Here is a 15,603-nt window from a genome sequence, read left to right on the forward strand (position 1 = left end):
GTTCCCAGTGTGCGCATGCGCAGAGCTTCCAGAAGACAAGAACAACTAAGAAAGCAGGGTCAATTTAGGAGTAAAGCCACACCTTGGAGGTGATTGGCCCATCCCATAGGAAACAAAAGAGGAACAAACCGGGAGTGGGCTTTTGCAGGAAACAATTCGTTCACCGGGTCTAGAAAGCTCTGTTTGTGATTGTAAGAGACTCTGTGCCAAGTTTTGCTTTGCCCTGGCAGTGCTCTAAACGAGATGAGGTGCGTGTGGCTAAACATTCCTCTGAAAGACTGTTTGCTAAAGCCTTGCTGACTGTGAATGAAAGGAATCCACAGTCCTGTAAATATGAGACTTTGCTTCTTGCTTTCTAAGGAAGCCTGGGTCAGGACATAAAGCTTGGGAAGATAAAGATCTTTCCCGCAAGTAGAAATCTTGGATATTCCAGGAAATTTTGCTAATTGCAAAGAGAAAGAGCTCTCTTCCGTCAAGTATCTACCTAAACACACAGCTTCTATAGGACACATTACAGCAGAGAGACAACACTGCTCTGCAAGTCACTTTTGAGGGCTTTTTTCTACAGCCCAGCCTCACAACTGCAGGACCTTCCTTAAGAATGCAAGGTGGTGTGTGTGTGTGCGTGCGTGCAGCTATTTTCTTCCCACTTGGCAAAGGGCCCCTCACCCTCCTTCATATAGAACAGGATCAATCACTTACTCTGGGTCTTGTTTCTTATGGTTGTCACAGAAGAGCAAACAGGAAAGAGGCCTGCCCTCGTGAGGTTTCCATTCATGGAGGCATCGACTGAAGAAATAAAACAAACCGTGGTTATAGTCACTGCCAACAAAAGTGCATTTAGTCAAGGCTATGGTTTTCCCAGTTGCAATGTATGCCTGTGAAAGTTGGACCATAAGAAAGCGTCAAAGAACTGAGGCCTTTGAACGATGGTGCTGGAGAAGACTCCTGTGAGTCCCTTGGACTGCAGGGCGAGCAAACCGGTCAGTCCTAGAGACCAACCCTGACTGCTCCTTAGAAGGCCAGATCCTGAAGATGAAACTCAAATACTGTGGCCACCTAATGAGAAGGAAAGACTCACTAGAGAAGAGCCTAATGCTGGGAAAGATTGAGGGCAAAAGAAGAAGGGGACGACAGAGAATGAGGTGGCTGGAGTCACTGAAGCAGTCGGCGTGAACTTAAATGAACTCCATAGGATGGAAGAGGACAGGAAGGCCTGGAGGAACATTGTCCCTGGGGTTGTTATGGGTCGGACACGACTTCGCAATTAACAACAACAACTTCATTCCAAGCCAGTGTGTGTTTTAGGCATGCATTCCCGAAGAAGTTTCTAATGACTATGTTCACTTTATCCCTTAAGATGGATAATCTGTGGTTTATAAACTACGACAGCTAGGTCCGTATGAAGGGAATTCCAAACAAGCCACTTCTTGGTTTGGTGTGATGTGAAAATGTAGAGGGCGATGGACGAATCAACATTTGAATGGTTTTAACAATGAAACTGTTTCTACAACCCTGGGAAAATATTAGATATAGTTCGTCTTTCTCTGTGAGGAGAAATATTGGCGCTCTCTGAGCTTCGTTGTTTTCTTGCAGACGTTTCATTACCAAACTAAGTAACATAATCAGTGCTAGTAAGGAGTGAAGTTTGCTCTTACCTGGTTTGGGTAATGGAATGTCTGCAAGAAAACAACTGAGCTCAAGAGAGCGCCAATATTTCTCCTCACAGAGAAAGACGAACTATATGTAATATTTCAACCCTTCATTTCAACCCTGAGCTACAAACATTCCCCTTGCCTGACAGTTCTCTGTTTCTGAAATTACCTTGGCTCATCTTGTCCATCTATGTAAATCTGCCAGAATTTGACGTAGCCATCATGGCTTGCGGTAGCCAAGACAGTTCCATCAGGAGAAAGCGCTCCCTCGCTCAGGCGCTAGACAAGAACAAAGGGGTAAAAATATAGCAGTTATCTATATTTTGCAGCACAGTTGAAACAGAATAACAGACATCTTTCTGCTAGTCTGGCTGGGGATGGCACAAGGTTATTCTAAAAAAATAATAATTTTATTCATAGTTTTTCTACAACATCCATATGTGCTTAGTGAATGATGTATTGTCTGGGTCACTGTACTTTATAACAACAACAACAATAATACTGCTTAGATATTGCAAAGGTAAAAGTTCCCCTCGCACATATGTGTTAGTCGTTCCCGACTCTAGGGGGTGCTCATCTCTGTTTCAAAGTCAAAAAGCCAGTGCTGTCCAAAGACATCTTCATGGTCATGTGGCCGGCATGACTAAATGCCGAAAGCGCACGGAATGCTGTTATCTTCCCACCAAAGGTGGTCCCTATTTTCCTACTTGCATTTTTACATGCTTTCGAACTGCCTAGGTTGGCAGAAGTTGGGACATGTAAGTAACGGGAGCTCACTCCATTACGTGGTGCTAGGGATTTGAACCGCCGAACCTTTCTGATCAACAAGCTCAGCGTCCTTGCCACTGAGCCACCGCCTCCCTAATGGTATACATTTACAGTAGGTATACATAATGGTAAGCTTTCAACTTCTAACATTTACGTATGCATAGTAATTGTAATGTATTCTATTATGTATCAGTCTATGTAATGCTATTTTCCAATTCTTATTTTCTAACCCTTAATGAAGCAACTGCCATATTAAGAAGTATTTATATCTATCCATCATCTCTTGCCCTTTTTAATATTTCAATTCTTCTTGACTTTTTGGTAAATCTTCCATACTCCTCCCTTGGGATCTTGTATCTCCTTATATCTCTTATATTTAAGTCTGAGTATTTCATCCGCCTCAACATCTGTCTCTTGCTGTTGAGTCTCTAGAGCACCCATCAGTAACTCTTTCATCACTTCTAGATCTTTCTCCATATCCTCTTCTATGTTTGGACCTCTGAAAGAGTAATCTACCTGTTGCATTTTAAGAATTTCTGCTGTCCCTTCCATATCTTTATCTGCTTGTGACATTTGTTGTTTTATCTCTCCTGTTCTTTCCTCAGTTCCTTCTGATTTTTCCTCTATTTTCTGGCTTTTTTGTTCATCTTTCATTATCATTTGCTGAGTTTTCTTGTCTCACATCTGTATCATGCATCAAAGTCATCAACTCCCTATGATTTCTTATCAGAGTTTCTTGAATACATTGAAGCATCAATAACAATTCTTTTAGAAGTGTATTTATTTCTTCCTGTTGAAACATTTTGCAATAATTTAATAAGATGAAAGTTACTCAATAATCCACCAAAATCCCAATTCTCCAGAAAAACCAAAAATAAAGGCCGATATTAGTCAAATTAGCTCAGTCCCGGAATTGTTACTCAATATTCACCATTTTTATAGTCCTCAAAATCTTCCAATTTGCTCCCTCTAAGTTATCCAACTTTGTAAATCTTGTTTAATTTTTCTTCTTTCGCCTCGTAGAATGTTCTGTCAGATATTGTTGATAATCCAGAATGGCCCACCAAATTTCCTGAAATCCCATTAATCCAGTCGTGTCCAATTTCAAGGGTAATTTCTGTTGATTATAGTCCACCTTGCCTTGAAAATCTTCAATAGGCTCACTAGTTAATCCCAAGCAGCCAAAAAGCAAATAGATATATAATATTTTTTAAAAAATCCTTTCCAGGTGTTGTTTGCATTTCATTGTTTTTGTCTTCTTTGTTTCTGTTATCAAACCTCATCTTCTTATCAAACCTCTGTCAAGGACTATTCCCACCATATAACAGTATATCTTTTTTCACCAGTAGGTGGCATCCCAGCTCTAAGTTCCAGCATTAAAGGAAGCGAAAGTATAACAGCTGATTATCAAAAGATGGGGAAAAACATTTTCTTTATACAATTTCTTCCAATAGTTAAACAATATTTCCCACAAATTAGGTCACCTTTCACAATACTACAGGTTCCAGCCCAGTCTTTCTATATTTTAAAACTTTGTAGTCTTCCATTAAAGTTTATTTCTCCTTTGGGTCTGTTGTCTATTTCCATGAATTAGTTCGCTGCTTTCTCAACGTTTTGGAGAGTCTTTCTTTTAAAAAATTATTTTGTTTGGGTTTAAGTTTCTAATATAGAAGTTGAAAATAGTCTCTGTCAGTTCCAAACTTCTGTTCATGAACCATTCCAGCTCATCTCTTTTTTCGGTTGCCCCAGCTTCATTCCGGCCATAACTGCAGTTTCTCTTCCTTGATCGGGAGGGTGCCTATGATCGAGCGAGCTGCTACTCTCTCGCGATCAGCCAGGGAGCCCTCCTTACTTCGTCACCCCTCCAGGGTGATTTAGGGCCTCTCTACGAAGAAGGATCGACCGGGAATTTGCAGAGCCCCGCTATCCCAACTGTCTTGCCGCAACACCACACCAGAATGGGGACAAGGCTATTTTTTAATAGCCTCTCTTCTGATAACATTTGGTAGGTCTATTTGTTCATAAAAACCAGATATCCTGGCTGAAGAAATCATGTTTCTACTGGTAGCATGCTGGTGCCCCAGTATGGACAAGCAGTTACACAAATTGGGAGGTGGAAAACATCGTATGAGATCAAGATCCAGAATTACAAGGAAGTAGAACCAAAATATTCAGGATCAACAGCTAAACCCCCCCCCCCCTGCGCCCCCCCCCAGTCGATTTGAAATGGATGATGTGAGGACATTGATCCTAGATTATCGGAGGACACATCAGCAAAATCCTGAGTTTAGATTTAATCTAAAACTCTTCACTGCTTATTTTTCCAATCACAGCTCACTCACATCCTGGCTTATTACGTGCAAATGCCAGAAATAATTGCAAAAGAATGCCTTGCTTTTAGTGTCATCAGCCATTGGAACGAAGGCGAAGAGGAACACTTGAGGTTCATGAATTAAAGCACATAGAACAGAGAGCTATAATACCTCGCTCAGACACTTATGCCGCTACATCAAGACAATGGCTAAATGTTTACCGTGCTATGACCCTTCACCACAATGTAGCCTTCTTTGATGTTGGTTACTTCCACTGGCCATGAACTATGGTTGGCTCGGATTATGTCAAGGTCGCAGACTTCAGCCTGCCAACACAAAGGGAAAAAGTGAGCAAAAAGAACATGCTAAAGCTCCATTAGGAATCATCCCAACAGGTTGATGCCTATGGAGATTCTCAGTCATCCAGGTCATGGTTGTCCCAAAGGTGCTTTTTTCAAAAGGCAACTGGACTTTGTTTTTTCCCCGTGAAGTTGTGTCGCTTCTCACCCAAGAAGCTTCCTCAGTGCTGACTCAACGGTGGAGAATAAATCCTACCTATCTCAGGTAGTCTACAGGTAGTCCTTGACTTACAACCAATCCTTTAATGACCATCGCAAGTTACAATGGCACTGATTCATGACCGTTTTTCACACTCGCAACTCTTGTAGCAGCCCTCCCGGTCACGTTTCAGACACTTGGCAACTGACTCATAGTTATGACGCTCGCAGTGCCCCGGGGTCATGTAATCCCCTTTTGCGACCTTCTGACAAGCAAAGTCAATAAGGAAGCCAGATCCACTTAACAACCCTGTTAATCACTTAACAACTGGAGTGACTCACTTAACAACCATGACAAGAAAAAGCATCACATGGGGCAAAACATGCTTAACCACGTGCCTAAGAACAGATATCCTGGGCTCCATTATAGACGTAAGACGAGGACTACCTGTATTCCCATCGTTGCTTTAAAAAAAGCCAACTTTACGCCGAGTGGCCAAATGGCCAAGGGAAAGAAGAAAGCCGCAGAAATGCTTACTCGATCTTCATGCAGCAATGCCAGAGTCTGGCTGCCTTCTTCGCAGCTCTCCTCATTCTCATCAGGGATGAAGGGACACCAGATTATCCTCCGAAAGTTGTTCAGAGGAGTCCCATCGGGTCGTTTGATGTTCACCAAGATCTCTTCTCTGATCACCGAAGTTAAGGAAGACCTCCATCATTAATACCCTTTGCAAAAGCCTCCCAGGAGTTCAATTTTGATTTTTTTTTTGGTCTATCTCAAGAGTGTTGGAAATAAATGAATGACTGAATGAGAATCTGAGTTTAGGCAACATCTTGTCCTCATATTTTAGCAATAGTAAAAACCTACTTCCACTTCTAAGCGCAAACATTAAACTACCAACGTTTGACTTAGCAGATTTTATTAAAACCGTCAATACCGTTATTAAACCGTTGGTTTAACCCATTGTGTGAACTTAGTCACTGTGGTTTATAAGTCATGATTCCTTCCTAGGAAGTATGTGTGAATTCAGCCACTAAGGACAATGGAATGCCACAGTTAAAAGTTTATGTGAAAAACCAATGCATAAAGTTTTCATCACTGCTTTCTAGATTGGGCAGGAAAGCTCCATTTCTATTTTTTTTAAAAAACGATCAACAATTGTCATTATAGCACAATTGAATTCTCCTTTCTATAGCATTCATTATTTATATTTCTGTTTGATAAATGCTTCAATTATCTTCGATTTTAGCTAGTTTCGATGAAGTGAAGGTTATAGATGTGTAAAAGTCACAAACAGAACAGTTAATACTGAGAAACATTCTTAACGGGAAGACTAGAATGCAAGACTCTAACCGTAACTTAGTCAAGATTTCAGATTTTGCATGCCGAAATCAAAAAGCTCAATGCCTAGTTCTGGCTTGCAGAATTAAGTAAGGTAATAATGGCATTACTGTAGAGGGTTTTTGTGTGTGTGGGGGGTGCTTTTTAAAAAAAAAACAGTGCCAGATGTTTACAACGGCTTTGCAAATTGTACCACAGACCAACTAGTTTATCTACCAATATTATGACCCTTTGCCATTATGGTTAACATTGAAGTAAGATACTGGATTTTTCCATTCTCCATAGACAGACACCAGACAAACAGGTTGCCAGCTTCATCCAGGCAGGCCAACTGGTTGGAGTTGAGGTGAGCAAAAGCCAGATCTGCCACTCCCCCAGTGAAGCCTTTCAGAAGCGTCCGCTCAGCTGTGCTGACACTCAGGACACGTACCATGGCTGAGCCACTGCTGGCACCTGGGGGGAAAAATGGGTTAAACACACCTAGTCCAAAGGAGCCGGGGGAGTGCTAATTCCTCTTTCTATTGCGGAGATGGAACAAAGTCCAGCACAGGCCACTGGACAAAAGTTAAGATGCAAAAGAAGCCCAACCTGAAACTTCAGAATGGACAGTGGGAGGATGGGGAGATGTCTTACCTCGAATAGCATAAGCCAGGTAGGTATTTGAGACAGCAATGAGGTTGCCATAGTAATATTTCTGCTCCCAGTCATACCTGGCTACTGGCTGGATTTTAACCTGGCGGGGAGAAAAGAAGACAAACAATAGCTCTAGCATAGGAACCAATTCAATACCCAGTCAAAAAGGAATACCCCACCTAATAAAGAAGACCATCTATAGGAGGGGTAGGCAACTATGCCCCTTTATGGCCTATAGACTTCAACTCCCAGAATTCCTGAGCCAGCAGGGAAGTTGAAAGTCCACAGGACGTAAAGGGGTCATTGTTGTTGCCCATCCCTGATCTATGGATGCTCTATGATAGAAAGCCGTGAAGCTGAGAAGGAGATGGCCACTGTCTAATCTGTAGAAGAAGGAAAGCTCACAGTCATGTGAAAAAGAAACAAATCAGCAAACAAGCATTACTTTTGAATATTTTAGAATGTTTCTCGGCAACAAAGAAGAATCAGGAATGATATGAAGAAGGAAAGAATATGGTCAACCACATATAGAGACATTAGACAACAAATCTTTTGTTCCTTAACCAGACATAAATGACGAGCTGGCAATTCCTGAAATTACAACTGCACACGGACAGATTGACAAGACGGGTAATATAACTGAGCCATTTTAAGGGACTTTTGTTAGAACAGACGCACTGATTGGCAGAAATACACATGAAGGCATATTTAGAGTGCCATCGTTCATTTAGTGTCGCAAAAGATGTTAACATTCTTTTGGGTTTCCATCCAAATAACGTATAGTGTTCTCCTACTCGTTTGTTCACAGACATTTCTGAGGGGAGAAAGGCCTGAGGTATGTGGACTGGATATGGAAAGGGGGAGAGGGAAAGAACTCCAGACCTTCCCTGCATGAACTAAAGAGTCTTCCAATCAATCTGCCCCTTGGATCACAGCCTGTCAATATATCAAAGCCACATTCTCAAGCACAATGTCAGAGCATGTACCCAATATAACATCTGCATCTGCCAATGATCAATTTCTTTTACATATTTTTCCCCTCTTATAATACCAGGATAGATATGCGCTTGTCATCAGCAGGTGAGAAGGAAGAGAGTTATGACCCAATAAGAAAGTGCTTTCTTGTATTTTACCTTATTGCTTCCTCTGGCTTTACTGGTGATGCTGGAATCACTGCTGGCCACTATTTCAACATCTTTTGCGAGAATCACCATGCAGGTGGAATTATCATCTCCAGAGAGGCAGCTAAAAGGTGGCCGGGGGCAGGAAGTGAAGAGAAAAAGAAGTCAGTCTTTGGGATATTAAGGGTAACTTTTTCTGTGAATTCTTCTAAGAGTTGGGACCATGGTCACTGTGCCCATAGAATCAAGCACATGGCATGGCTACCACATTGTAGAATTCCCAACAATGTATTTTACAGATCCAAATTGAACACAAAGGTTGCCCATCCATGAGCAAACGAAGAAAATAAATCAGGAGCAGCAAACCCCAACTGACAGTGACTGTTCTTTACAACACAGGCTTCTTCTCTCTTCTGACCCAAGCTTCCTTAGAAAGCAAGAAGCAAAGTCTTGGTCCCGACAAAACCTCTTTTATTTACAGGACTGTGAATTCCTTTCATTCACAGTCAGCAAGGCTTTAGCAAACAGTCTTTCAGAGGAATGTTTATCCACATGCACCTTATCTCCTTTGGAGAGCTGCCAAATAACTAGTTTCTAAATGCAGGGCAAGGCAAAACTTGGCACAGTCTTTTATAGTCACAACCAGAACTTTCCAGACCGAATGAATGAATTGTTTCCTGCAAAAGCCCACTCCCCGTTCGCTCTTCTTTTGTTTCTCTGGGAGAGGCCAATTGCCTCCAAGCTGTGGCTTTACTCTTAAGTCAATCCTGCTTTCTTAGTTGTTCTTGTCTTCTGGCATCTCTGCGTATGCGCACACTGGAAACAGGCTCCATCTGTTCCTCTGCTTTGCTGCTGTCTAACTCCCTCTCTGCCTGCGACGCAGAGCCCTTGTCTGAGCTTTCCTCAACCCCTAGGACTGGCTCCAACCTCCTCACTGTCCGACTCTGCTGCCAGCTCTGCTGGTTGCCGGCGGGCCCTCACATGCTCTTCTCAATCAGCTTCCCCCAAACCTGTCTGGAGTCTCTCCAGACATGCTGGACTTCTATTAACAGAGTGCCTCCAATATGGCAACTGAAATTCATTTGGAGAAAAGCAGGTTGCATTGTAGCATTAAGGGTCAATGGGTGAGGAGGCACTGTACTAACTCAACCCACCCCAGAAGCTGCACACAATTTTACAAAGCCTTAATAGCAGGCATAGCAGAATAGAGGGAAATCTCATCTCTGCAGGAGAAAACATTTGCCAGGATGCTTCTTGGTATTCCAGAGACCACAAATCACACCTATTTTAGCCTTTCACTTTTGCCTCACCAATTAAGATACCTACATAACCTGTTTGTCTTGTAGCGCTCCGAGAGGAACGGTTTGTGGAATAGGCTTAGTTGAGGACGAACCATCTCCAGCTGCAGTGGGATCTGGCACCAGAAGACCGTTCAGGTCGCCATTATAGGAACTGGATGTTCTCTGGTTTTCATTCACTGACCCTGAAAGGAATGGGGGACACAGAGAAAAAAGCCAAGATTCATATTTACTTAGTCTTGTCACAGAGTTGCATATATTTTAAACTAGCCAACCTTTTACTGAAGTACCGTGTACTGCTGACTTATGAAACAGTGGTATTTTTAATAGAGCAAGGCCAATTTTCTATAGCAGTTAATTCTATAAGTCTACTTTTGGGCATGGGGAAAGAACTGTCTTTCCATTCTTGCCGAATTTTTTGGAGGGCGAAACATTGCTTATCTGTTTCAAATCATCCATAGATTTAAAAGTATATCCCAGTCTACAATCTACCCATAGAGCATTATACTTCAACGTTAATCTACAACATTACATCAAACATTTCGTTGATGGCCAAATTATTGACTCTTTCTAGAACAGCTTTCCCCAACTTAGGCTTTCTCCAGATGTGTGGCCTTCAACTTACAAAAGTTCCGCGTCATGATTTCCCCAACTTTTCAAGGGCTTCAGATACCCCTACAAGACTTTCAAATGAAGTATAATTAAGCTATCTATTCACTTTGCTTATATTGAAAGCAATTGACTAAAAACTCTTTTTAAAAAAGCCCTACAATATAAAACCACAGACATTTTCACACAGCACAGAAGTATCAAAACAATTGCCCAAATATTACCAGATTGCAGTTTTTACAAATACAGCTGCACTTGTTATTTATTATCACTCTAAATGTCAAACAGCAAATCAGGCTTGACAAAAGAGGGCAAACACAGAGATGAGCTAATGCATTCACTGTAATTATTGAAATGATACATTTGTGGTTTATATTTATAGTTTTCACACCACAAGCCAGTGGTCAAAATAATAATAAAATATTATTATTAAACATACAGCGTTATAGAATAACACAAGCCATTTTCTAGGCTGCTATGCATAGAAATTACAACATTTTGAGTAGAAATGTACAGAATAGTTTAAATGCACTTCGGATAGGATTGAGTCCCAGCTCCTTCGAGAGGCTTGGCTCCCAAGGAAGGGCAGGGGATGCTATAACAAGCCCGAGTGGGGAAAAGAACCTCCGCCTCCCGCCAACCGGGGCAATGGCGAGGAAGGAAGGGCAGCCCGACTTCCTTGCTGCAGCGCTGCTTCTCTCCCCTCGCTCTTTCCGTATCATCAGCGTGGCGCGGGCGGCATTGCCTGGGAAGGAAGGCATTCCAAGCCGGGCACTCGAGCTGCCCTCCAAAGCGGCTCTGCATCACAGACCCCGCCCGGAGCTCCGCCAAAGGCCGCCGCCCGAGACCACCACTACCACCCCCGCCGCGCCTCACCGCCGGGCCGATCCAGCTTGAGGATGTCGCGCAGGTGTTGAGTGGCGTCCTCGATGTCGATGCTCGCGGAGGCCATTGGGCCCCGCCAAGGCCGAAGCCGCCGCTCACGCCCGCCTGCCGCCCAGACAGGCCGAGCCCGACTCGCCGCCCCCACTTCCGCTTCCGGTCCGTTTTCCTCTTCCTTCCCGGCGGAAACTGCATCCCGGCGCGCGGGTTCCGCCCAACGTCTGGCTGGACTGGAAAACGCTTCAAGGGGTTGGGTTAGGAAGGGAAAAGTGAGAAGGGGAGCGTGGCGTCCGGCGAGGGGAGCCGTGCCATTATGACTGCAGGGAAGCGTCTGTTTCAAAGACCAGGGCAGACGAAAGCTGCCTCGTCCTCTCTTATGGCGGACATGCCTTTATTATTATTATTTTATTATTTATTTATTTATTTTGTCAAGTATGTATTAGATAACAGATATAAGTATAAACATGATTATGAATACATGAAATGGATACAAATAAACATTAGGAACAGGGACGGTAGGGACTTTGATGGACTTAGGCACACCCCTTTGATGCCTTTGAGTTGCATCAAACGAATATAGATTTTCCCAGGGGGGAAAAGCGGCCACGCATCCATCCATCCAATCTATCTAGGTCTATCTGTCTGTCATCTATCTACTATCTAATCTATGTATATCTGTCTATCATCTATCTACTATATCTAATCTATCTATGTATGTATATCTGTATCATCTATCTATCTATCTATCTATCTATCTATCATCTATCTATCTATCTATCTATCTATCTATCTATCTATCTATCTATCCTCTACCTACCTACCTACCTACCTACTCTATCCAGGCTCATAGAAAGATACGAACACAGCCTGCATTCCCCAATGACACATTAAGTTTTCAGAGCAACCCATCGTGTAAGGCTTTCAGTTATACCTTGGTTGCTCATTAAGCAAGCAAGTACAGTGATTCTTAAGGGGTCCTTGGTGCTCTCTGAGCTTGGTTGTTTTCTTGCAGAGGTTTTCATTGCCCAAATCAGGTAACATGATGTTACCTAGTTTGGGTAATGAAACGTCTGCAAGAAAATAAGCAAGCTCAGAGAGCACCAAGGAACGCCCTCGTTTCTATCCCGAGCTACCCATATTCCCCTTTATTAAGTACAGTGATTCTTATTTCTAAATATGCACAGGATTGCCTGGTAAGAAGCCTCTGGAAGTCCTGCTGCTCAAGAAGCTGTATGCCAAGCAGCCATCCCGGTGACGCACTGGACTAGCTCCTCATTAAACACTCTAGAAAATATGTTGTATTTTCTCTCTGCATAAAAAAAGCATTTACATTCTATTTGTATAGGTAGCCCTCGACTTACAAGTTCATTTAGTGACCGTTCAAAGTTACGATGACACTGAAAAAAAGTGATTCATCATGGCCATTTTTCTCACCACCATTGCAGCATCCTCATGGTCAAGTGACCCAAATTCAGATGGTTGGCAACTGAATCATATTTATGACAGTTGCACTGTCTTGGGGTCATCTTTTGTGACCTTCTGACAAGCAAAGTCAATGGGGAAACCAGGTTCATTTAACCACCATGTTAGTAATTTAACAACAATGATTTACTTAACAGTGGTAGAAAAGTCATAAAATAGGGCAAAATTCACATAAGAAATGTTTTGTTTTCCAACAGAAATTTTGAGTTCAATTGTGGTCGTAAGTCGAGAACTACCTGCATTTGATAATACAACAAATTACCAATGATATTGGTAATATTTGATCATCTTTTTTGCAAGCCCAAAGCCTGTAGAAATGATATGAAAATAAAAAGGAGAAACTTCTGCGTATTGTATTTATATCCAGCTTCCCCCATCGAACATAGAAAACAAGCCTCTATATTAGGTATTGATAGCAAGATTGAAAAACTTTCTGCACCACAGTTCTCGGTTAATCTTAGATTTTATCTTCTTATAAAAAAAAAACTTTGTCAAGTTTTTGCAACAAATACAGGAATGGCTTTTTTTACAGTAAATATTTCTTCAAGAACTGTGTGAAATATTGAAAGCTGACCACCTCATTCATTTCTTAGTGGCTTGTGCTTGCATAGAAACTGGGAACACATGGTTGCGTTGGTAGAGTTGAAGGACCAAGTTGGGGAGATCATTTTGATTGGTTCCAATGCACTATTACAGCACCAAAAGGATCACAACCCAAATTACTGTAAATTGTTCAAGATAGGATACATGTAAGAGGTGCTAAAATTACCTCTTTATTATACATCACAACATATGTAACATAGAAATGACAGAAACCTGAAGAAACATGTTTTACTTGATATAGGTTTTTTTTTTACTAAGCTATTATATTGCTTACAGAAATATAAAGAATTATTTCTTTGACAGGCAAGCACCAAAATTCAAAGAGGATAATTTGAAAGCATTTTTATTTTAGAGTGATTATCTCTCGCTGGATATCCGGCCACCTTTTCATGGCCATTGCTTCACTATAGCAACAGAATCCCTATCTTCATTTTCATTGTTTCTTCAATTTCTAAGCTTAGCCTTACAAGAGAGTGCTTGTTAAAGAATCTTTATTAGTACATTTGCCACAGGTACAGTCTTAAACAAGCCAGGATTACACATCCCATAACGGAATAGGTAGATGACCTTACTCCACAAAACTTCAGCATATTTATCGGTAAAACTAGCGATGCTCTGTAAACCAAGCTTCACAATATTAAAGTCTGCTTTCTTTATACCATGTACATCAAGTATTTCTTATTAAGCAGTGTGTAAACTTAGTAGTTCTTGAATACATTTTGTTTCTGGCAACTGATGCCAAATTGAATATTATACTAGCAAAGTTTTAGAGCACTTTTGTATCAAAGTGAAAAATGAGGAGAAAGAATGCTAGAGCTTATGACTTACATATGAAGGCCATGAAAACTTGTTTTGTTTCTTGCCCAGAATATAACAAAAACAGACATAACATGCCTAGTGAGCCATACAATACAGTAGATAGGTTATGAGTGTGGCAAGTCACATCTACACAGACCTGATCTACACATATCCCAGCAGAATATCCCTTTTGTTTTTATAGAAAGAAGAGTTTATTTAATCAGCAGTTCAATAGTCTTAATCTATTTACATGTCTTCCATATTCCCAGACCAAATATTTTGTTATCCTTTCTTGTAGTAACTAATGTCTTTAAGATATGTTTTGCCTTTCCATCACACAACTTTAATTCAAAAATAGTTCAGATGAACTTTCCTTCCTGCAATTTGAATCCAGGGAAGAATGCAGCCAGTTCTTGCCTCCCAACGAAAATCTTAAGCTTCACTTAGGGAAGCGACAGTGTCTAATAATTGAATGCCATCTGCTAATAATGAAAGCTGAAGTAACGTGTGGAAAAAAGAGTCATTCCCTCCTTATGGATGACAAAAGGCATTCATATGCTTAACTAAAAAGAGTAAAGCCTCTTTAGTCAAAAAGTGTTCCTATGAATACATATTCAAGGAATTTTTCTAAGGCATTTTGTTTATGTATGGCTATTACATACTGCTTCATTAAGGCATACACCTATTCAACTATAACACGATACCACGAAATCCTTCGAAACAGTCACTAGCCATATTGAATAAGGTGATGCTGAGCTATCAAAATCGCCCGCAAACATCAACTTTTCCTCATAAAAAGAAACTTCCGGTCACAGCTTTGAATACTTTGAACGCTAGTGTTGGAAACAAATTCCATCAACAAGAGTTTTCAACTAAACCTATTCGTAGGTACTAAGAAACTAACTTTCAAGACCCATTGCCCCAGATGGATTCATTTCAATTGTGATCCTTGCAATGATCCTTGCTACACTCATCATCATTTAACTCACCATAATCCCTTGCGGGGTAGTCAGGGCAACTGAAATGGAGCTAGCAGCGTTTAATGGCCAGATGCCCTTCCTGTCACCAATGCGGAGTTTTATTCAGCAGATATATTCTCATTGAATTCACAGCCTCCTGATTGTGAGGCGAGAGCTCAACCTCTAGGCCACCACACCACACAATGAAGCAGCTACACTGATGGCATATATATATGAATTCTGGCAGTTGAAGTCCACAAGTCTTAAAGTTCTCAAGTTTGGACACCCCTGGCCTAAATTAACGAATTTGATCTCAATTCTTCCAAAATGGAACACCAATAATTAAGAACTGCATCCTTTTCTTTCTTTTTTGCTATTGATGACCATGTGGAACCAGACTGTGTTAACCTAACTTCCAACCCAGCTTTAAACTTAAGTTTCGAAAATAGAAAAATAGTCTTGGAATGGCGTAAGGCCTATGAATTCAAGATTGCCCAGCTTACACTAAACACCGGACGAACAATCTGACCACTTTGAAGATACATAACTCTTCTGTAACTTCATCAGCTTTGCAGCGAATGGCACTTCAAAATGTTTTCTAATACTGACCCAACTGAACCATTGAAATGGCGCTGCTGGTGCTG

At 41.4% G+C, this 15,603-nt stretch overlaps 1 protein-coding gene across 1 annotated transcript in view; it reads right to left on the reverse strand.

The window, feature by feature from the left end:
* EDC4 (enhancer of mRNA decapping 4) overlaps positions 1-11,300 on the reverse strand; it is a 36,573-nt gene extending 25,273 nt beyond the window's left edge. The window contains exons 1-9 of the mRNA XM_081963452.1: positions 11,112-11,300; positions 9,655-9,811; positions 8,341-8,452; positions 7,208-7,307; positions 6,838-7,027; positions 5,771-5,918; positions 4,957-5,061; positions 1,825-1,934; positions 703-789 (exon numbers count right to left, since the gene is read on the reverse strand). Of these exons, the coding sequence (XP_081819578.1) occupies positions 703-789; positions 1,825-1,934; positions 4,957-5,061; positions 5,771-5,918; positions 6,838-7,027; positions 7,208-7,307; positions 8,341-8,452; positions 9,655-9,811; positions 11,112-11,187 (1,085 nt within the window). The 5' untranslated portion in view covers positions 11,188-11,300. The remainder of the gene's footprint in view (positions 1-702; positions 790-1,824; positions 1,935-4,956; positions 5,062-5,770; positions 5,919-6,837; positions 7,028-7,207; positions 7,308-8,340; positions 8,453-9,654; positions 9,812-11,111) is intronic.
* Positions 11,301-15,603: the final 4,303 nt, after the last annotated feature.

The sequence above is a fragment of the Natrix helvetica genome (genome assembly GCF_964273705.1).
Source record: "Natrix helvetica genome assembly, chromosome: 10".
Lineage (NCBI taxonomy): Eukaryota > Metazoa > Chordata > Lepidosauria > Squamata > Natricidae > Natrix > Natrix helvetica.